This window comes from Desmodus rotundus, chromosome 3, assembly GCF_022682495.2.
Source record: "Desmodus rotundus isolate HL8 chromosome 3, HLdesRot8A.1, whole genome shotgun sequence".
NCBI classification, from domain to species: domain Eukaryota; kingdom Metazoa; phylum Chordata; class Mammalia; order Chiroptera; family Phyllostomidae; genus Desmodus; species Desmodus rotundus.
In genome coordinates this window covers 145,730,200-145,754,881 of record NC_071389.1, presented here as the reverse complement: position 1 = coordinate 145,754,881, position 24,682 = coordinate 145,730,200, and the positions used below count along the sequence as shown (strand labels likewise).

The window sequence follows — 24,682 nt, the reverse complement described above, 5'->3', positions numbered from 1 at the left end:
TCCAAAGAACATACAAATAGCCAAGAGGTATATGACAAAGTACTCAACATCAAGGAAATGCAAATCAAGATCATAATGAAATATAATCTTACATCTCTTAGAGAGTTTTAATTAAAAAGACAAGAGATTACAAATGCTGGTGACTGTGAGGTAAAAAGGCAGTCCTCATACATTGTTGGAGGGAATTTAAATTTTTACAGTCATTAGAGAAAAAATATATAGAAGTTTCTCAAAGAATTAAAAATAGTAGTACCATATGATCAGGAATTTCACTGCTGGGTATATACCCAAAGGAAATAACATTGCTGTCTCAAAGAGATGCCCGCACTCCCATGTTCATTGTAGTGTTATTCACTGTATCCAAAATTGGGAACATCTAATGTCCATGTAGTGTGTTTGTGTGTGTTATCCAGCCCTAAAACAGAGAAAGAAAGAAAGAAAAGTGAAAGAAAGAAGAAACAAAGGAAAAAAGGGAGGGAGGAGGGAAGGAAGAAAGAGAGAAAAGAAAGAAGAAAGAGAGGGGGAGAGAGAGAGAAAGGAAGAAAGGAAGAAAGAAAGAAAGAAAGAAAGAAAGAGAGAGAGAGAGAGAGGAAGGAAAGAAGGAAGGAAGGAAGGAAGGAAGGAAGGAAGGAAGGAAGGAAGGAAGGAAGGAAGAAGAAAGAAAAGAAAAGTGAGGGAGAAAGACAGAAAGAAAAGAAGAAGAAAGAAAGGAAACCCCGTCATTTGCAACAACATGGATAACCTGGAAGATATCATGCTAAGTAAAATAAGCCTAACACAGAAAGACAAATACTGCATGGTATACTTATATGTGGAAACTAAAAAAGTTGAACTCAGAATCAGAGAGTAGAACAGCGGTTGCCAGGGGCTGGGGAGAATGGAGAACACGAGATGTTGGTCCAACCTTCTGTCCTAAGATGAATAATTCTGGAGACCAAATGTACTGTATGGAGACTGCAGTTAATAACAGTATATTCTATCCTCAAAATTTGCTCAGTGAATCTCAGGTGTTCCCACCACACACACGCAAAGATAACTATGTGAGGTGATTGATAGGTTAACTAGCTTGACTGTGATAATCATTTCACAATATACGTATATCAAAACATTGTCGTGTATACCTTAAATATATATAATTAAAAAACAAGCTCTGGTAATGTAGTTGGGGGATTTTATTTTATTTTCTTTTTTTTGGTATTCATGAGTTCTCTACTACTTAAAGTCAGCATAAAAATGTTAACCTGATTGGGAATTGATATTTTAATTGGTAGACCACTAAAACACTTCCTATAACCTTGGTTAAGTAAAGAAGAAATGCATACTCTTTACTTTTCCACTTATTTTCTCCATAAAAATTTTAATTTTCTGAGATTTCAATCTCATACCTATTAAGTCTCCCAGGTGTTAAACATTTACTCTTCCTCTCTCTTCTCTGGGTTACTCTTAGTGACTCTGGTTTCAACTCCCAAAACTGTATGTTATCACTCTCCTCCAGGCTTTCCATCTCTTCTCCCCAGATCCCCACTGACCTCCCCTTAGTGATCTTAAATTTATTAAAAGTAATTCTTACTTGTCAATCAAGTATAATTTCCAATTTTTTTGTTTTGGTTTGACCCCACATTTCCAGATGTTTATAGTTATTCCTTCACTTTTTACATTACTTCTCACATTGTGTCTAAGATTTTAAAAATCAAAATAGACTGCAAGTACTTTCCTCTCTTCCTTAAGTATTGTTACAAGCTTGCTTCTGAAAACAGTGTTTGCTGCCCGTATGCCCAGCTACTCCTCTTTCTGAGGCCTTCAGCGCAGGTGCTGTCGCTACAGATAGCGTATGACAGTCTTTGGAACTTGTTGATTCCTTATTCAAACAGATTAGAATAGCATGCACTGTTCATTGTTAAACAATGGGTTTCATTCATTCATTCACATATTCACTCATTCACTCATTCATTTTAGATTTACTTTGCAAACACTAATAAGCTGGATCTGCTCATAGAGGTTCTTTACGATGCCAAAGGATATAAAATGATTTATTGTGATTTCTTAAATAATATTGTCTCCTGGGTTAATAGCGATGTTATGTAGATTAAAACATGTCTCACAATTAAGAATACATAGTGAGACTTTAGAGACTATTCTTAACCTTTCTTAAAACTTTGTGAAGTAATGTGTGTATGTATGTGTAAAGTTTGTTAGGAAGAGGTTAAAGGCAAACACGAGGACATATCCAGACAATGTCACATATTTTATATAAACTCTCATGAAGTTCAGAAAACCAATAAATCTTTGTCAACTTAAAGTTATCATTTAGTTTATAAGTGCATGTAGTGCAATAAATTTATGTGCGCTACTTTTTTGGAAACCTGTAAAACAAGCTATTAAACAAAACTATCAATTTTTTTTTTAAATTGTTGTTCAGTTACAGTTGTCCCAATTTCTCCCCATTACTCTCCTCCACCCTACCCACCCCCACCTTCCACAGTCAATCCCCCCATTGTCTTTGTCCATGGGTCCTTTATACACGTTCTTTGACCAATTCTTCAAAGTGAAATTAAGTAACAGCTTCCCAATTAGATATGTGATTGAACCAAACACCAAACTTTTTTGTTCTAATTACTCTTGGCATTTCCAAGTCTATCCTTCATTGTACCACAGTATTTAAAGAAAAATAATTTATTTTACTGCAGGCTTATCTGCAAGGATACTTTCAGCTTAAACATTCAGTAGGCTTACATACTAAGTAAACACACTATCTCATTTAATGAGAATTTTAAATGCAGGGTGACTATAGAATGGCATCACTAGGCTTCCAAGTCTACCTCACTGCACTGCTCCTGGAACTGGCAGCTTCTGTGTTTCAGCTTTTTCTTTAGGCCAGCTCTCTCTCTCTCTCCCTCTCTGTCTCTCTGTCTCTCTGTCTCTCCCTCTCTGTCTCTCTGTTTCTCTCTCTCTCTCTCCCCCTCTCTCACTTTTTTTTAGTGAATTACCAGACCATCAAAGTATAGTATTTTATTAAACAGCCTATATAATTCAGGGGGTTATATTTCAATAATAATGCAATTCTTTACCACTTGGCATAAAATGCAAAAAACAAACAAAACCCCTCCACATCTGAATCTAAAATTCTACTTAGGCTTTTATGTAAGGCTGTCACAGGATGGCTGTTGTGGTTCAAGGTGACATCTGGGTAGAAGACATTTGGTGATTCCTCTGTGTCTCTTTGGAAGAATAGAACTTTTCCCAGAAATTGCTAGTAGATTTTCGCTAATGTCTCATTGGCCAGAATTGTAACCTAAGCCCAGCCCTAAGTCATTCAATGAAGAGGGAAATGAGATTTTCATGATTGGCTTTCTTAGTAAAACAGGATTCATTGCCACCTGAGGACAGAGTGTAATTCTCTGAGCATATGGCTGCAGGACGAGAAGCAGACACCTGCAAGGAATTTGTCTTCTCCCAGAAGAGGAAGCAGGAGAAAATGGATGCACAGTTGATAACCAAGAGTGTTAGCCAAGGGAGGACTTTCTTAAATATTAGTTATTTACTTCCTGGAGTGAGTGGAGAATAGTAACGATTATTACTCTGCAGTACTTTATAGCATATTAGAACTTATGTAAAAGGTGCACAGAGGATGCTGGGAACGCTTCTCTTGGCATTACGTCTCTGTATTCATCTCACACACACGTACATCCATCCATCTCTCTCTCCATTATACATGCTGAATATGCTCCAGTAAATAGTAGCAAGGGTATTGGGGTAAGAGGACCTCGTAACTTCAGTTGGGAATTTTGTTTGCTTAAAACATCTTTATTCATAAACCAGAGTACTTTTAAAGAGAAGAACCAAGATGAATGGAGATCATACATACATCCCTACAGTGACCTTTATCCTGGCTATGGTTGAATTTTCTTTTGTATTATTATGGGTTAGAGGAGAAAAGAACTTAGTGGATTAAATATTCTCTTAAAACCTTTTCTATGATAAATACCGATCTCATCTTAAGTAATTGTAGCATGATATGACAATCCTAAATCAACTTAGTAAACAATTTAATATAATTAAATTTAAGAAAATCACTATCTATATGAAATAAATTATCTTTTATGCCTAAGTAAATCTTAAATATGAATAAATTATACCTCTGCCCTTCAAGCATTTGAACTATAGTGATTGATGCAAATGTGAAAACAAATATACCACAAGGTAAAATGTTACTACTATCTTAAGAGATATGGGAACAAAGTAATGTAGCAGTTAGAAGTTTAAAGGGACTACATTAGGCAGATGGGCTCAGGGAATGCATTATGGCAGTGTTATTTAAAACTAATTTTGAGGAAGAGATGGGGGAAAAGAATATAACATTTTGTAAGGCTTCATGCAGTATTCTTTGTACAATGAGAGTTACGAGGGGAAACTATTCATGATTAGAAATGCATTTTAGCACTCTTTGGAAATGGTCATACTGTTTATTCATTGCCTAACACAGATACATCTTCAATTTACAAATTGAATTTTCTTTACTGGTTAGTGGAAATATATATATTTAAGATACATTTTTAATTACATACCACATTTCAAATATCTTATTGGAATTGAAGTATTTCAACATTTAATTAAGTATAACAAATTGGAAAATGACAGAATCACTTTAAATGTTCTTTAGTTAGATCACACTGAAATAATTATTTGAAATTAAGTAGCTTTTTAAGCTTTAGAGGGGAAAAAAGGGTATTTAGTAGCTGTTAACTACTTCTTAGTGTGAGAGAGTCTTAACAGATGTTATGAAATTTTTAATAGAAATTGAATTTTTATGATTACATTAGTTGGGATAATATAGACCAGAAGTAAGGAAAAATCCAGTGTCCATTGGTAAACTAATAAGGAAATTTTATGATATTAGATCGCAAGAAGTCTGTAAGTAAGACAGCCACTGGTTGGGCTGATTTTTTGGCTCTGTGACCTGTTGAGGGCTTAGGCACCTGCCTAATCTTCAAGCACTCTCCCTGGTCCATAGACGACGATGGCACCTCAGGCATCACATTGTCACGAGAGCACACTGAGGCATTTTACTGCTTTATAAGACAGGAAATACCTTCAGAGAGGTCCCCAGAGAACTCCTCCCCATCTAAATTGCCACAAAATACTTGCATTCATACCAGTATTTGGTAGTGGGGATGGTTCTATCATGATTTGCTTGTACTACTTATGCTTCCCCACCCCCTCTGACAGAAGAGGCTCAGTGTAGAACAAAATCAGGATTCAGATGGAAGAAGAGAGAGTGGCTCTTGGGTAGGCAATCAACACTTTCTATAGTCCTTTTTAAAAAAGATTTTATTTATTTATTTTTAGAGAGAGGGGAAGGGAGGGAGAAAGAGAGGGAGAGAAACATCAATGTGTGGTTGCCTCTTGTGTGCCCCCAACTGGGGATCTGGCCTGCAACCCAGGCATGTGCCCTGACTGGGGATCAAACCAGCGACCCTTTGGTTCACAGGCCCATGCTCAATCCACTGAGCTATACCAGCCAGGGCCTAAATAGTCTTATTTCTTATCTTCTTAAACATCATTGCAAAGAACAGAGATTGTCAAATATAATTTTTTGCAATGTATTAAATATAATTTTTTACTTTAAAGAATGAACATCATGCATGTAAACTATATTTAATCATTCCTCCCATAGAAAATAGGGAGTTATAGCAGAGTGCTTGAGCAATCCTTGAAAGTTATTACTTTGCACCTCAGTTTCCTTATTTATAAAGTAGGAATGAAAAATAAGACAAATAGCAATGAAGAAATAATAACTCTTAGACGGGTTGTAGAATTAAATGTGATTTTATAATCACATTTAAATGTGAAGAGCTTAGAACTGCCAAGTCCTTAAGAAATATTATTTTTATTATTATGTAGCTATTGCACCAGCCTTAATCAAGTGAGAATGTCTTTCCTGGTTGAGCATAATGTAACCTATAAACGCCAAGGAAGTGCTTGGCATTTCTGTCCTTGGGCATAGGGAGTGATCACTTTCAAACCCTTTGATTTGTACTAAAAGATTTCAATAAGATATCAATTTGTCTCATTCCCCCAAATATACATAGCTTCATTAACTCTTTTAAACAATTGTGATGATGCCTAGTTGGAACAATTTGTGGTCGAATAAATACAGAGAGGAAAAGACAAACATAAAAATAACTATCTTATTAAAATAAAATTGAAGAACTTGTCTTACAACCAGGTCAATGGCAGAAAGACATTGAAATAAGCAAAACTAGAAAAAATATTTAATATAGAAGGTATGGAAAATGGCATGTAGTTTTATAGGTGTGTATTACAATAGTATTTAGTTCCTCCTTAAAGTTTGATAGCTTCATCTATTGGAAAGCTGAGGATTCTCTCTAAGAAGTTGATATATCTGCAGCCACCTGAGTATGTGAAAAATAAACTATTTACATATAAAGAGGAGAATATTCCCAACAGGGGGAACAGCAAATGCAAAAATATGAGTTGGTGGACCCTGTCACCCTCTGTCCCTGTTATGATTAACATAGGAGTGTACCTCCTATGTTAATCAGTCCTTTTCTTGACTTCTGCAGCTACTCGAAACACTTACTCAAACCCTTTACATACTTAACATACTGTATAAATGCGGAGTGAATACACTATGAGTATCTTCAACTGACACAAAGATTTATCTTTTGAGGGGCTGGAATTAGCTTATCTTCAAGCAGCGTGCTAACTGATGCTATACCTGGGTAACATTGATGTCTTCATCCATTCAAAAAGCAAATGCAGTAGTTGCTGTCTAATTATCAGGGTCTCTCCCCTCATGTTTTTCACAGAATTTAAATGGAAAGAAATCGCATGGAGAGGAACACCAGGTGGATTTCAATCCCAACTTCAGTACAGGGATAGACCTCAGGCAAGCGAGTAGTTACCGGAGAGGAGCCCAAACACTGTTCAGCTTCAAGTAGCAACAGATTTTTAGTTCAAAACAATCTCTTTGAAAAATATTTCAAATTTAGAAAGTCTCTGTTAATAAGAAAAATACTGTGGTAGTAAACACAGATAAATTTCTGAAATTGCAAGCAACTTTTTCTCAGTTCTGCATTAGTGCTTTTTATCATTTGATTTGACAGGATACTACATATACAAATTGGAAATAAAGCAAATGAAAAATAAATTATAGCAGTTTATCATTTCTTCTGTTAGTGTTTATACTATGCATGAAAATTTTATATAGCAAAAATTGATAGTCAATTTCAATTCATGGTTTTAGTTTGATCAAATATGTTTTATGAACAGTTTATTGCAAAACATACTCTCCAAATTTTCTTACAGCATTTATTATGTACTCATAATATACAAAGAAATATGCTCAATATACAAAAGAAGTAAAAACAAGCACTATGAGTTTGTGTCTACAGAACAGGATAACAACATACAAAACAATAGAACAGAGTGCATCCATACATACATATGTCGCATATGTTTAAAATAGTAACAAAGCCCGGGATGGTGTGACTCGGTTGGATGTCTTCCTACTAACTGAAAGGTCGCCAGTTCGATTCCTGGCCAGGGCACATGCCTGGGTTGTGGGTTTGGTTCCCAGCTGGAGTCAGTGCAGGAAGCAGCTGATTGCTATGTCTCTCTCACATCAATGTTTCTCTCCCTCTCTTTCTCCCTCCCTTCACCTATTTCTAACATCAATAAAAGAAAAATATTAAATATTAACATCTGTTTATAAGTACTATATGCAAAACTCAAAATTAACAGTAGGAGAAATATAGTACAGTATTTATTTTCACAGTCCCCAAGATTACGTCAGGTTTGATGATTCACTTTCTAGATTTACAAAACTCAGCCACGTCTTCCATGGCTATGATTTATTACAATAAAAGGGGCAAAGCAAAATCAGGAAAAAAATCATGGGACAAAGTACAGAGGAAACGAGTCACAAACTTCCAAGAGTCTTCTCTTAATGGAACACAAAGGATGGGCTTAATTTCTTCAACTAATTTTGACATGTGTGAAGAGCTGTCTAACATGGAAGCCCATTAGAGACTCGGTGCTTAAAGTTTCTGTTGGGTTACTGGTTGCATAGAGATTCTCTGTCTGGCATACACCCAAATTCCAGACTCCCTGAAGGAAAGCAGACGTTCAGCATAAACCACTTTGTTAATAAAATAGTTTAGGCACGGTGAGCCACTCTTATCAGTTGGAAGATGATGGGAATACATCTGAAATCCAAGTTCCCAGATGCCAGCCAAAAGCCAGCCTTGCAATCAGGCCTTTGTAAGGATGCTGGTTTAGCCCTGCTGTTGTTGGCTCTCTTCTGCACAAAGTTAATAGCACAGTGTTAAAATCAGATGACCCTGGGCTCACTCCCACATTCTGCTACTTACTGATGTGATCTTGAACAAGTTATCTAAATGCTTTACTCACCTCAGTATTATCAACTGTTATATAACTTTAATTAGGCAATTATATCATCAGATTCCATTAAACCACATCCGATGACCACAAAAATCACATGCAATAATGCACATATAACTCTTAGCACACTAATTACAAAGAGTAATAACTCAATAAATAGTGATGAATAATAATGGTACATATGGCAGCTGCCTTCACAGAGCTTAGAATGGAATGTATGAACATGATTCAAACAAATGGAATGGAGGGTAAATGTTTTGTGTGTGTTGTTGTGTATGTGTTACCAACTCTACGTGCTATAGGAGTTTGCTATAGGAGCAAACTCTGCAATATATAAGAACCCACAAAAGCTTCCTTGCCAGAGTAAGCATTCTTTCGCTACGTGTTATGGAGCCACAACCATAAAAGGCAGAGGAGCTGACAGAAGTAGCTTTCAGAAAACAAAGAAGCAGCTGAAATATAGGTGCCAATATTGAGATCCTTACTCTACTCTCTGAGAAAACTCTCCTTTACAACTTCATAGTTAGCATGAATGCACCGTTATACTTGACACTAAAAGCTTTTAGATGGGAAAGCAGGATCTGAAGAAATTAGTGGGTAGATAGTCTGAGTTAGAGACAGCCTAATGCTTTTGTGACTTTTTTGGAAATAAGGTATTATTATTATTTTTGCATGATGTTTTTTATAACTGCTTGATGAGCAAATAGAACAATGAATTTTGATGAGTAGCTGCTGTACTTATAGACTCAGATATAACTATAAACAGGTACAGAATTTTCTTTTTTGACATAACTAATGATTAACTATTATGATTACTTGGAAAACTCTTGTTGAGTACAAATGTCCAGAATGATTGAATTAATAAATAAATGAATGAGTGAGCTCAGAATATAATTAAGCCTATGTTTCATCAAAAAGGACACCTGGGAAGCTAGCTCATTTTCATAAAAATCATTTGTGATGAGATCTTTTTTTTTTATCTTTCTTGTTAATAACAATAAACTAAGCTGCTTGTTGGATGGGGAGAGGTAATGGATGGTATTATTTTACATGTGTTAGAGGCCTCCTCAAGCTAATATAATTCTTTACAAAATGAGTCATTTTATTTTATACAATAATTTAAATTTTAACCCAGAACTATTTAGAAAGTAGATATATTTTATAAGTATTTGATATTAAGGAGTGAGGAGCTTTGATTATTTCTAAATCATCATTTATAAAGCATCTCTTTTTTTGCTAGAAAAGATTATAGATGAATAACATAAATATATCTCATACAGGATATCATTCGACTAAAGTATATAACTTAAAATAAGATTATTTGTTACAATTATAATTCTTACTGCTTCTGACTGATCCCAACATAGAAATTATCAAAGCTACCTCAAAACAAACAAAAAACAAATGCAAACTCCTCTGAAATGCTTTCTTTAGTCACTACTCTTAATGAGCCACAGCGATGCAAAAAGTCTTGATGTGTGTGTGTATGTATATATATACACACACACACACATATGCACACACACACATGTAATTATTTCACATTCATTGCAAATCAGTTGTGAATCATAGCCTATGTTCCATTTTAAATTTACACACTTTTGGAAAACAGTTGTAAAATGTAATAATCAGTTAATTTATTTGTTAATTATTGATGCACCAAATAGAAAATAGTATAGATAATATCAGTGATACTGAGAAGAGATCATTGTTATTAACCCAAGTAATTGATAATTATTTTGTATTATTTTATCCTCGGCATGTGTCCACTGGTCTCAAACTAGGGGCTCAAGAAATACTGCATTAAACTGATTTGAGTTAAATTGAATTAAATTGAGCTAGTTAAGTAATTTTAAGAAAAGTAGCATCCCAAGTTTAGATGAAATATAACTTTAAGTTAAAAAGGGAATGTGAAATCAAATCATTTACACATTGGCAAGTCTTATAAAATAGCCTGGACTTTCATCGATTCTAAGCCTCAGTTGGCCCCATTATTTTATAAAGCACCATTAAAGAAAAAAAAATGCTGTGTATTAAAATAAGATGCAACACTTTATTAATACTTATAACTTTAATTGTATAATTATAAAAAAGCTTTTTTGACATACTTAAACAGATTATTTTAATCATTTTAATTACTCTTGAATATTTTATGCATACACATATATTTAGAAGATGTACATTAAATAGATTGAGTAAGGCATTTCAAACCCTTCTTTCCAGTCAGTATCTGTCTCTTCTAAATTAGTTTTTGAGTCCCCGATGTTCATGTTTCACATAGGAAATTGTTCTCTTCACCCTTGAGGAAGCATATTTTAATTAAGGGACCCACCATTTTTCTCCAGTAATTCCATCTACACCACCACATCCATTGTGCACATTTGCAGTGGGTACTGTGCCGACCTTCCCAGAGTGAAACAACAGAAGATTTTTCAGACAACAGTGAGCAGGCATATTCCTTTTTAAATGGTCCTTAAATGGTTTCATTGTAACGCGAGTTATCGCCATTGTGCAACCAAGCCACAGAAATAACAGTCCAATTCAAGCATTCATAGGCCTGTGACTGAACCCTGAAGAAAAGGAATTGTTAAGAGATCATCAGGTGTAAGACATCCTTATTTCTAATGTTGAGAGTATAATAAGATGGAAACAATAGGTGTCTTAGAATCAAAGAAATATGGTATTAAAGAAAAATCATGGTGGATTCTAATAAAAAAAATTGAACTCAATTAAGAGCGTGCGTGTGTGTGCATACAGTATACTTAAAAATAAAGCTCTAATGCACACAAGTCATTTATGTGATGCCTAGATTTTTGTTACATAAATTTACCTGCACTTAAAATATTGAGACAGTTTAGCTATGTCTTGTTAAAAAAGGTTTCCATCGACCTCATCAAAATAAAAAGCTTCTGCATGGCTAAAGAAAACAGCACCAAATTACAAAGAGAACCAACAATATGGGAAAACATATTTGCCAATGATACCTCAGACAAGGGGCTGATCTCCAAAATATATAAAGAACTCACACAACTCCACTCCAGGAAGACAAACAACCCAATTAAAAAATGGGCAAAGGACTTGAACAGACACTTCTCCAAGGAAGACATACAGAGGGCCCAGACACATATGAAAAGATGCTCAGCATCACTAGCCATCAGAGAGATGCAAATTAAAACCACAATAAGGTATCATCTCACACCAGTCAGACTGGCCAACATAAACAAATCCACAAACAAATGTTGGAGAGGATGTGGAGAAAAGGGAACCCTCGTGCACTGTTGGTGGGAATGCAGACTGGTGAGGCCACTGTGGAAAACAGTATGGAATTTCCTCCGAAAACTAAAAATGGAACTGCTCTTTGACCCAGCAATTCCGCTGCTGGGATTATACCCTAAGAACACCGAAACACCAATCCAAAAGAATCTGTGCACCCCAATGTTCATAGCAGCACAATTTACAATAGCCAAGTACTGGAAGCAACCGAAGTGCCCATCAGCAAATGAGTGGATCCAAAAATTATGGTATATTTACACAATGGAATTCTACGCAGCAGAGAGAAAGAAGGAGCTTATACCCTTTGCAACAGCATGGATGAAACTGGAGAGCATTATGCTAAGTGAAATAAGCCAGGAAGTGAGGGACAAATACCATATGATCTCACCTTTAACTGGAACATAAGCAATAGAAGGAAAAAGCAAACAAAATATAACCAGAGACATTGAAGTTAAGAACAATCTAACAATAGCCAGGGCGGGGGTGGGGGGTGGGGGCGGGGACAGTGGGTAGAGGGGATTACAGGAACTACTATAAAGGACACATTGACAAAACCAAGGGGGAGGGTGGAGAGGGGGGAGGGAGGTGGGTTCACCTGGGGTGGGGTGGAGGGATGGGGAGAAAAGGCATACAACTGTAATTGAATAACAATAAAAAAAAAAAGTTTCCATCAAAGGATGAATGATTATAGTCATAAAGTTTATATTAAGCAATTCTAATTTATTATTTTATGTGCTTTCATATATATGGTTAAAGATAACCAGTCAAAATAGTTGGAAAGTATTGAAAAGTCTTCATTATTTTCCATGTGAACTACTATTTTTCTTTGATCATTAAAATGTGCTTTCTCAGCTTTCAAAATTAACGATGTTAAAAACAAATAAATGGCCCAGCAACTGAATACTTCTTACTCTCATCTTTGCTCAGGTCCCTTAAGCAGTATTTTGGTGAATAAATATGGTAGCAGGCCAGTGGTGATGATGGGAGGCTTACTGTGTTCTGCGGGAATGGTTGCAGCCGCGTTTAGTTCCAGCGTGATACAGCTCTACCTCACGGTCGGATTCCTTGGAGGTGAGTTTTGTTTTCAGCTTGTTATCTTAACACTGATATTGTTTACAAAGCTCTCTAAAAACCATGAACAGCAGAATATTCTCACTGTTTTCCTTAAAATTTATTTTTATATCAGTTATAATCTTAAATTATTTTTATCTAGTACATGGAAATATTAGCTATGGGATGTCCAATCAAAATCACTTTAAGTAATGGAAAAAAGAATTTATCGGACATTTAATGCACTATGATATAAATGTCAGAAATAGAACAGCTTTGGTCTGTTTTTATTGTTTTACCCTTTACTCTTCAACCAGTTAAGATAACGGACAGGGGCTTTCTGGTACACAAATAGCTTCATTTAAAAAAATGTATTTTCATTACTTATTACTATTTAGATATCCCTTGTACATTTATAATAGGTTGAAAATGGTGCCAGAAAGATATTTTCTGGATGCATTGACTCAGCTTTAAGAATAGCATTATTGGTGCCTGTGTTCTGTTTATGTAGAGCCGGTGATGGTGCTCCTTTTTTTCCTCACTAAAGGATTCTGTTTAAAAGCCCTACAAGGTCCATTCACCACTAAACACAAACATTTTCAAATGACATACTACCATTGATTATAGTTGTTTCTCATGCATAGTCTCTGGACGCAAACTGACCTCAATATGTACCTTTAGAAAACACTGATTTTTTTTAACCTCAGTAATAATTTGAATCAAACAAATGTATACTCCATTTTAAGAAAGATTAGACTTCAAAATATAAAAAAATTAAATACTTTTCTTATGCCCCCAGATAAAAAGATAAATATTTCCTCTTTATATTATGACTTTAGATCAGTTTAACCTTGTACTTATATATCATGTGATAAAAAATAGACTCATTAAAGCCCACAACATATTGTTGGTAAAATCTTTCTCTTTACTACCTATTGACAGCTCTCTTCTTTTTTGATATGTTAAAACACCTTTTGTAAGTGAGAATCTTATTATATCTACACATTGTCACAGTGGAGAGAATGCCCTTTCCTTTGTGCTGAAATACTACAATTATACATTTATAATATACATTAATACTACAATTATAATTTATAATATACATTTATTATACTGCAATTATATATTACAATTGACCATGGAAATAAAGCTAGGCCTACAAATAGATGTAGTAGGGAAAAGATGATTTTGGTATTACTGTCCTATAGATATCGACAGCATTATACAGAGTGGGGAAAAGTAGGTTTATAGTTGTGGGTATGCAAAAGTTTGTCATTTTATTATTTATTAAAATTGTATTGTTTTCCATATAAATAATTGTAAGCTTACTTTTACCTCACCCTGTATGTTATTCTAACTTCAGTTCTATTCCTGTGAGTTGTGAAGGCTTTGGTGCTTCCAGAGTCAACCATTAAATACAACTACAAGAAATTTATCTTAAATCATTATCAGCCAATAGATTTTGGTATGTGAAATCAGACAGATCTTTTTAAAAGCCTGACGCAGGACATATTCCCTGTGTGATCATGGGTAAATTAACCTCCTTATGCCTCATTCTTTGTCTTTAAAATGGGGAAAATGATATCTGTATTCTTTGGGAGTTCTTAGAATAAATGAAAGTATTAACATATAATACTTTATAGATTGCCAAACATTTTGTTACTTTTACATAAATATTAGCAAATAATAATAATAATCACATGCCTGGGTTTCAAACCTGGTCCCCAGTTGCGGTACATGTGAGAGATAACTGATGTTTCTCTCACACATCAATGTATCTCTCCTCTTTCTACCCACACCTCTAAAAATAAATAAATAAAATATTTTTTAAAAAGAAGATAATTTGTATTAAATGTTTGCAATCATTATTTTTACTCAGAACTGAGTATCCAAGAATCTAAATACTTAACCACTTTGCAGTACTGTCTCAATTTATATAAACTGGTAAGTGCAGAATTCTTTTATAGCCCTTAAAATAATATGGCATAATACCTAGGCTAAGGGTGAAAGAAAGATAATTTTTATAAATCAATTTTATGTACTTTTAAAATAGACTTATTCAATACTATTGCTAAATAGTACCTTGGCAAGCTATAAGAAATAATTCATGTTCAAAGGCAATATTTAGCACTGCCAAGGAGTTCCCTAGACAGCAGGAACTTTTGACTTATATAAGCAATAACCGTTACTCCCTGAAATAAGAATATGTTTCAAGCCCAAATATTTGTTTTTTAGCTAACACACATGTGTATCTATATTCATGAGACATGTAATGTAAAGAATATAGAACATGAAACTAATGGCATTAATTTTTTATTATTTTATTATTTGCATAGTTTTGAAGATATATCTCTGGGGACACCTAAGATTGTTTGTAAGTGACAAAGGTTTTAGTCTCTTCAACTCTGAAAAGAAAGCATTTTAAAGGCAGTCTTTTCCACAAGGAAAAAAATCTATCCCATATATATGTATATCAATATAAAAAGAGATGAAAATCTGTGGAATTAAGTGATTGTAATTATAAGAACTACATTTTGTCTTAGTTTCAGTCTATTCTATGATTAGTTAAACATTGGTAAACATTTTTGGTTTTACTTTTGTGGTTTAAAATGAAAGGGATAGGAAACTGTTGTACATATCAAGTGTCCAGTTATGAGAACCTTTGTATGTGCCATTCTGTTGGTTTTGTCATTAACGAGTATCACTGCCTGCGATTCATTTTGAGCTCTGCCTTACCCAACTGAATGCACATTGTGAGGAGTCATTTCTTTTGTGAGTGGCATAATGCATTTGTGTTTTTCTTCCTTTTGTTTCGTTCTCTGCAGGTTTAGGTCTAGCCTTCAACCTGCAACCCGCCTTAACAATCATTGGCAAATACTTCTATAAAAAACGACCTCTGGCAAATGGACTCGCCATGACAGGAAGTCCTGTTTTCTTAAGTACATTAGCTCCTTTCAATCAGTTCCTTTTTAACACTTACGGCTGGAAAGGAAGTTTCTTGATTTTGGGAGGTATACTGTTGAATGCCTGTGTTGCTGGGTCCCTCATGAGGCCCGTTGGACCCACGCAAACTGCTAAGTCTAAAAATAAGATTGGCGTAACAGCACATGAGACATGTGTGGAAAAAAGCCACCAGAAGAAATCAATATGGAAAACAATTGATAAATATTTTGATTTCTCCCTTTTCAAGCATAGGGGATTTTTGATATACTTATCTGGCAATGTCATTATGTTTCTAGGATTTTTTGCCCCCGTTATATTTTTGGCTCCATATGCTAAAGATAAGGGAATTGATGAGTATTCTGCAGCCTTCTTGCTGTCTGTCATGGCTTTTGTTGATATGTTTGCGAGGCCTTCTGTAGGATTTATTGCAAACTCCAAACTCATTCGACCTCGAATCCAGTACTTCTTCAGCTTTGCAGTCATGTTCAATGGGGTGTGTCATCTCTTGTGCCCGTTGGCAGAGGACTACACAAGCCTGGTGCTTTATGCTGTATTTTTTGGCCTTGGATTTGGGAGTGTTAGCAGTGTCCTCTTTGAAAGTCTCATGGACCTTGTTGGTGCTCAAAGATTTTCCAGTGCTGTGGGACTCGTCACAATTGTGGAGTGTTGCCCAGTTCTTCTTGGGCCTCCTCTTGCTGGTAAGAATATTTCCCATCAAAGAAAACAAAAAGCATAAAATCAATAGTCATTAACTGAGACTTTCTTTGTAGTATATAATGTGCCGTGTGAGGAAAAAAAATACTGATAGCCTGGAAGAGTGTGGGTGTGTTAATTTTAGGTTTTATTATGTGTTTTTAAACTTCATAATTAGTTGAATTTAGATCTAAACTTGTTTCAGAACCTAAACATATGAACTTAAAAATTTAAGTTAAACTGACAATTAGTAGCATAATTTTTAGGTTTTTACCCATATCAGTTGTTTTACGCTTTTAAAAATGTATCATAAAAATGTCACTTTTTAATTGTCATGTTAATATTGCCAAACCATGGCACCAGCTGTGGCAATGACAGTAACTGATTTGTGGGCCTTCTTGAAGCTCTCGCCCTATAGCCAGAATACTTCCACTTTTTCAGCCTGTTTCTGCCTCCTGCTACCCCGGACACTCCACAGGTGGTGTCTGGCGCCTTGTAGGCACTCTGAGAACAATTCTGAATGAATGGGTCTTGCTGTAGTTACTTCTCACACAGTAGCTGCTGTCTCTGCTCCTCTTCTCAGTAGAGCAGTAAGGGGCAGGGAGAGCATGGTTTTCATTTGTTTCAGCCCAAATTTTCACTGCTGTGCTCACACAGAGCTGAAACTTTAGTTCTGGAAATCACATATTGTTCCCTGAGGATGATAAAAAATTCCCAAAACATTCAAGAAAGTATGTGGCTATGGTAGCCCAAGGTGACATTACCTCTGATGGAGCCATAGAAATAATTTTTATGTATTTTGAAGTGTCACGGTCATTGTATGCATAGAAATATTTAACTTTAAGTTAGAATGGAATATCAAATTGTGCTATTTTTCTTATGCTTATGTATGCATCATATTTATTCAAATAAACCCATTCTCCCATTTATCTAGTTAAAACAAGGAGACCTGTTCACAGATAATTTTACAAGCAGCTACATTTAATATTAGCTACTGACGAGATTTTAGTCAGAGTGATAGAGATTCTGACTAAACAAGTGGGTCTATATCAGAATCACCAGGAATTAGCATACAGTAAACAACATGGATCTGTGTACACCCAATGTTGCCGATAATTATGGTTAAGCTTTAAGTTCCTGCAAAAGCAAGAAGCAAAACTATGAACTGAAACATTTTTAAAAGTTAATAAACCTTCAGATTATAGGGTACCAGGTTAGTTTTTAAATGTTTTTAATAATCAAGTGGAATAAACATTTTCTTCCTGAATAGTATCTTAATAATTCAGATTCAGATAAACTAAAAATATAAAAAAAAACTGTGAGTATCCACAGGAGTGGCATAACACTTAACCAGAAGTTTGGAGAAGCCGTTGTAAAGAACAGTTACCAATTTGAGATTCACACCGACTGTGACGCGAACCAGATTCTGCCACTCTCTGGCTGCGTGACCAGGTCAGATTCCTTCAGAGTGACCTGGTGGGATTAAATGAGATATTGCAGATGAAAATGTGTAGCCTTGTGTTGGGCACAGAAGGAGAATTTAGTGACCATTGCACCCTGTTATGGGCTTTATAAAAGCCTGTGGGTCTTCCCTAAAGAATGTAGCTTCCCCTTTATTGCAAAGACAGGAAACATGGAAAGGAACGAAGTGATGCCAGTGTGTGTGCTGGAAGTTAATAGGTGGGTAAGTGTATCTGCTTCTACATGTACAGATTTACAGCATGTGCCTCACACACGTATGTGTTTATGAAATTGCATCCAAAAGCATATGTGCTTACTTTGCCTTAATTGTGCATTTTTATTGAGGGAAATAATGTTCAATGATTTTACTTTAGTGGTAATATAATGTCGATGTGCCCATATGTGCCTTTATTTACATACAGAAAAGTATTATCTAGAATACTTTTTTTATTAAAAATCATTTAATATTAACTGAAGAAATAAGTACATACTTTGTGGAAGAATTTATTTGAAAATTTTATTATTTATGGCTCATTTGTTATTTTATTCTAAAAGATGGTTCTTTGTCTCTTAGGTAAATTGGTGGATGAAACTGGAGAATATAAATATATGTATCTGGCCTGTGGAGCTATTGTGTTCTTATCAAGTGTGTGGCTGCTCATTGGCAATGCTATAAACTATAGATTGCTTGCAAAGGAAAAGAAATTGGAAGAAGCAAAGAAAATTCATAAGCCTGTGTTCAGAGAATCTGAACCCTTGAAGCAGTCTAAAGAATATGATGTTAATATCAAAAATACGAGAAGTGGGAGTAATCCCTCAGAAAGAGAAACTAATATATAGCAAGAATAATGTCTCTGATTTTAATGTTTATGACTTTTTTAGGAGTGTTTTTTCCAAAGTATTGGAAAGGATTTTAGTTGAAATAAAGCTCCATGATTAACAATGGAGATGAGACTTTTCTCAGTGGCAGGTCTTAAGTGTTTCCTTTTAAAATTTTATTTAGGCAGTTAAATTTGAGATTATGCATATAAAGAATCAATGCAAGGGCTTTATTTCTGGTTGTGGTAATTAAAAAACTTTCAACTCTCCCAGTGTTGGTCATAGACATCTGAGTTCCGAACCCTTGGTTTAAGTATTAGGAGTTCCCCCTCCATGTTTCATTTTTATTTGATATTAAAGTGTGAAATGGAATTAAAGGAAAATGAGTTTCCACTTGCAGTCTCTGGAGAACAAGACAAATAAGTTCAAAAGGAGTATCACTAACTATTTTTACCTAAAAAACATCCATGGAGAAACAAGAAGTGAAGTGTGTTATATCTGTACACGACTGTGCAATGTGGATCTTAAAGATAAGAACATAAGTGAAAATGCGGTGATCTTCATTTGAAAATACAGCTAACTGTTATAAAAAAGAAAAGCAGTTACGTACATAAAATAAAATCGAAAAAAGTACTCCATTTAAAACCATTATTTCTGAACATTGTTGGATTTGATTAATCCATGCACGTGATTTCTTTGAAGGGGCCATTAGTACCTGCTGATAGAGAATAGAATCCTCAAATAATTTTGAGAATTTTTACCTAATGTGTAAATTATATTAAAAGCCTTATTTACTCTAAGCAATAAGCTATGTCCATTGACTTTAAAAAGGATTTTTGTTAGGAATCTGGAAAGTAATAACCAGGGATTCATTTTAACCAGAACTCATACTGAGACATCAAGTGGAATCAGCCTGAATCCTGGTAGACAGTCTCACGGATAGGCCAAGCTGCAACTTTCCCCAACACGCAGTGGTGATGAGGGGGTTACTTAATCGGTAATTCATCTGAGTAAAGCTGAGTCGGAGGTGCTTATCATGAACCTTCTGAAGTCTCATCCTCCTCCCTTCCCTAAAATGCAAAAGCAAAAAAAATATATATATGTATATATCTATATCTATATCTATATCACAAATAGGCTTTTAATATTAACTGAAGAAATAAGTACATACTTTGTGGAAGAATGTATTTGAAAATTTTATTATTTATGGCTCATTTGTTATTTTATCCTAAAAGCCACTGAAAATGCCTCCTTATAAGAATGGCAGCACTTGAAAATTCTGCCCTCTACTGGTTGACTGCCTGCTGCCTCTGAACACAACTACGCCCTGAGACTGTTAAACAAAACAACAACAGCAACAACAAACTTCTAGGTTCGAAGCCGTGTGTGACTTGGGTGTGACTTGGTTACACTTTGGAGGTGTAGGGTCGTGTATAACACAATAGCAAGCAGCTTGCAATACTGCAGCCAGATTAATTTAGCAGTTTCCCATTTTCATAACTATGTGAAAACATCGGGGACTCTGAATCACTTTTGAATACAGTAGCCTATGATAGTTCTGCTTTGAACCAAGAAGCACATTGTGCATTGAGATGAAAGGTATAAATATTTAAATACCTCTACAGATATGAAGTTTAAGATCATGGTTAATAAACATCATTCAGTGCTTGATTACTGAAGTGTTGTCACTCTCAAGATGGCAAACGAATTTGCTGTTTTTTTTTCTTTTATTGCAGTAGAGGCAGATGCCATTCTAATTTCTAGTAAGATTGTATCTGGATACCAAGCTTTTGTGATACCTAATGTTAAGGATTTGCTTTGTAAAATGTATGCACTGTTTAAGCAGTTATACAAAATTTCATATTTCATGTAACATTCACTTTTTGCATATGAAAGAGCTATTTATATTTTTCAAATATTAAGCAATATGTGCCAATACCATAGGTAAATTAATCAGGGAGATGTGGCTGTATACACTGACTTTTTAAATTCAAGTTTGCCCAATCTTGAATCTTGAATGAGCTATTTTCATATGTCGTGATTCATCATAAGAAATGCAACATCATAAGTTAATAGCTCTACACTCTTAAACATTTCCAAAAATATCTTAAATTCTCTGAAGGTAACCATTTAAATTACTATAGATATCAGACCTGGGGAGTGGGGGATTAAACAGCAAGATAAAGATCGTGGGGTTGAAGTCTAAGGCTGTGTGTGCTGGTAGAGACACACCGGTGTGGTGGGTGCATTCAGTGGCTTCCTCTGTGAAAGGAGGTCCATGTACATACCGCTAAATTTCTCATCAAAAACCAATTCATATTTCTTCCTTGGTCATTATTATTATCTTTTCATTTCTGACACTGATTCTAATAAACTGTTAAAAATAGAAAGGGAAGGGAAATATGCAAAGCACATGATATGACATATATAGTCGTGCCTGGTAGTAACAGTGCACAGTTACAAATACGCATACACACATTCCCAGACATAAATGTTGACAATTCAATCAGAACATTCTTGAAACAGCGATGTAAACTCACATACAGGACTCAGAATTGTTCCATGATAAAATAAAATTTTCTAGGGGTTCACTCTTCCCACTCCCTTAAACTTGTTAAAATATCCAATATTTGTTGCTTTAACTGAATCTTTCAAAGGTTGAAAAGAGAATATCATCTTAGAATATGGATTATTATGTAGTGACACAAATGGGGGAGGACTTATAGCCGGCTTCTGTGTCTGCAAGTATTAGTGCAGAATATATTTCTTCCCCTAAGAAAACTATAGGGTTTAGATGCTCAAGACATCATGAAGCAAAGTCAGAGAACACTATTCACCCTCTTCAATCCTGTTCCCCCATTATGGAATTGTACAGAGGGAAGATTATCTTAAACCAGGGTATAACATAGTTCACAACCACTGGCTAATTTATTTTTCCATTTTTGATAGCTGAGCACCCCGTATTTCTCACCATTTCAACTGAAATATGCCTTCACTAATTTATGAGTAGATTATTGGGTATAAACTTGTCCCGTGTTATCCCCACCCTCTTTCCTGATCCTTTTTAGATCCAATCAGCAGAAATTTAAGAGGCAAGGAATCAGGCTCTTACGTACTTCATGCTGGAAAACGTGATGTTTTCTCAATGTAACTTCACATGGCTCATAACTTTTACTTCCTTAGGACCAAGTTGCAACTACTTGATCTCCACTCCCTTCCCCAGACACTAGGAAATAAGTAAAATCATTAGGTTTGATGCACTTGAATGTGACTAGAAATCTAGGTGTTTTTTACTCATCTTTCTCTGGCTGCACATGACAAATGAGGATAAAGAAAAAAGACCACAAGATGTATGAAGGAGGACCCCCAAAGAACAGAATCATCTTTAGAAGGGTGAGCCCCCTGTAGTACAGGCTTCTCTAGCTAGGTGAGTGTTCTAGGAACCCACCTGGACCAGTGTATGAGATGAAGTTGTGAGAGAGGCTGTGTTCAGCTTCAGTGAATTTTTTTTGAAGACTCAATGCATTTGCCCATTTCACCTGCCCACAGCACGCTGAGTTCGGCAGTGTTTGGCCACAAATGACATGACCCCTCTGTCCCACCCTCCCCATTCACCTCATCTCACCCAGAGTGACTTTTTGTTTTCCCAGATGAAAAAAGTCCTCGAAGGGAAACATTTGCCCATGTGGAAGAAGTGAACCAAAAAAAAAATGGCAGAAACACTAAAAGGCATTAAAATTGATAAGTTCAAAAACTATTTTGAGCAGTGGAAAAAAAATATCTCAATAGGTGTATTGCATAAAATGGAGAGTACTTTGAAGTCAACTGAAGTTTAAACATGTAAAAGTAACTACACAACTTTTATAAATACTGGGGGGTTTTTTTGGTCCCCCCCTTGTATGATGTAAGTGGATATTATAAAAGGTAGAATTACCTTTAATCGGTTAGTCGAAACTTATTTTCCATCCAAAAAATGCCTTTTCTCAAAGAAACACCTCTTATTTGTATAATGTTTCAGACTTTTAATAAAACGAAATAAAAAGTATGACTGTTAGGTTCAGTTTAATAGGGAGAAAGAATGCAAAGTGGGAAAGGAACTAGTATTTATGTATTATGCATTTTGCCTGCCTAATACCGTTTGATATTCAAGCCAAATCGCAGATAGAGGCTGATATTGGCCTGATATAATAGATGAGTAAAACAAAGCCAAAAGTAGACATGCAAAGAAATTCAGCAAGTTACCGATGTTAAAAGGTAGTGTGTGGCAGAATCCAAACTAAGACTCAGGTCTGTCTGAAAGCAAAGAGTCGGGAGCGTGTTCGCTGCTGCGCTGTCTCCTGATAGAAGCTGTAGAAGCAAAGCTATGATACAATATAGGTACAAAAAATTAAACCTTACGTGGTAAACCAATTAGGTTTAACTTCAGTTTGTATTATGATTTATATAGTGTTTATTAGAGACTGCATTTGGTGTAACCTGAATACATAATTTCAAGTTGGCTGCTTTTCTAGTCAATGCGCATTATCCCAAATTATGTTAATGATTATATAATATCCATAATTGTTTTAATGTGACTTTTTCATAAAAAATAATGACATAGTTCTATGACTCAAGCATAATACATTTTCCCTGAGGTTGGATTTAGAAGAGAAATGTTATTTTCTTTATGGATAAGTATTTCCCACATTGGTTGCTACTTATTATGACAAGAATTAAGAGTACTTACTGTGAAATGTTGTTTTCAGAATAATGATACCCATTTACAGGATTACCCTAAATTGCCAAAAACAACTTTAAAAACTTTATGATGTACAAATGATCGGGTTCATCTATGCAATACATATTTATCCCCATCATTTCATGCAAAGGCCCCTACATCCTTACTCATTTTTCAGGTTTTCTTAGATATCTGCATTGTCATTCTTTCTGTCTATTTGTTTGAACAAGTGCCGTTGCTTTTCCCTCTAATTCTAGACTTTTGGCATCCTTAGAATATTGTCCTCCTTAGCTTTATTTCAGATGGTGCACTTCTAATGCCTTAAATCCTTCACAGTGTCGCCGTGCCGCATCTGGTCTTATTTGTGATTCTCGGCAATGGCCATAATTCTGGAGCCAACAGTGTGTACTTTTGGCAATTACCATTCATCTCCACCAATAAAGGAGCTTGTATGAATGTAGATGCACGGTTCCCTGGATGAAGAAGGTGCATATATTCTAGTTTTTTTTGTTAATATGTCTTCCTTATGCATGATACATATATACTTGAATGTGATTTTTAAAAATCTATAAATATTGATCTTTCTGTTCTAGGCCCTTGCTATCTTTTTAACTTTTGTCGAAGTACCTGAAAACTTGGAGAAACCAAACTTACCGTCAAGCATAGCACCATAACACCCATCCTGTACTGATACAGCATACTAAATAGATTTCTTATCCCAACAGTTCACAGTACCAAAGAGCATCCAAATTATTGAGATAAAAGTTAAAATTGGTCTTTACTCATGTCACTTTTTTAAAATTTTGATTTGTACATATCCTTGTATATGATCCCATGTTTGAGAAAGCTGAGAGGTCCAATTATCTGTAATTATAACACTCATATAATCAAAATCATAAACTATGTCTGTGGATAATTAAAAATTGAATAATTTGCTGAGCTCATGTCACTCTTTTGTTCTGATATTCTCTTCCTTGCTGTCAATAGTTTGTACATGGGAGGCTTTAACGCTACAGGGCCCTATGATCTGGTTTATTTTGGTCTCCTGTCCCCCACTGCTTTTCTTTCACATTATTTGACTTATGTTCAGTCCATGAAAGAATTATTGGGGTAGTGTCGAGAGTTATAATTTTACATCTCTGCCTTAAGAGGAAAAGTAAAATTGCAGAAAGTGGAACATATGGGAATTTTTAGGCTACATCATTTCTCCCATCCCAATTCCATGCTACTTTACCTTCCCCCTTCCTTATATTTGCATAATAATTTTTTAATGATTTTCTTTTAATAGTTTTTTTACAGTGT

The 24,682-nt window shown here is 35.1% G+C and overlaps 1 protein-coding gene across 5 annotated transcripts in view; it reads left to right on the top strand.

Annotated features, from left to right (window-relative positions):
• Window positions 1-24,313, top strand: part of SLC16A7 (solute carrier family 16 member 7) — a 143,575-nt gene extending 119,262 nt beyond the window's left edge. For 4 of the 5 annotated variants that reach the window (XM_045184730.3, XM_024576303.4, XM_045184731.3 and 1 more), the window contains 3 exons: window positions 12,625-12,768; window positions 15,573-16,388; window positions 18,419-24,313. In XM_045184730.3, the coding sequence (XP_045040665.1) occupies window positions 12,625-12,768; window positions 15,573-16,388; window positions 18,419-18,684 (1,226 nt within the window). In that variant the 3' untranslated portion in view covers window positions 18,685-24,313. The remainder of the gene's footprint in view (window positions 1-12,624; window positions 12,769-15,572; window positions 16,389-18,418) is intronic. The other variant, XM_045184732.3, reaches the window with a different exon arrangement.
• Window positions 24,314-24,682: the final 369 nt, after the last annotated feature.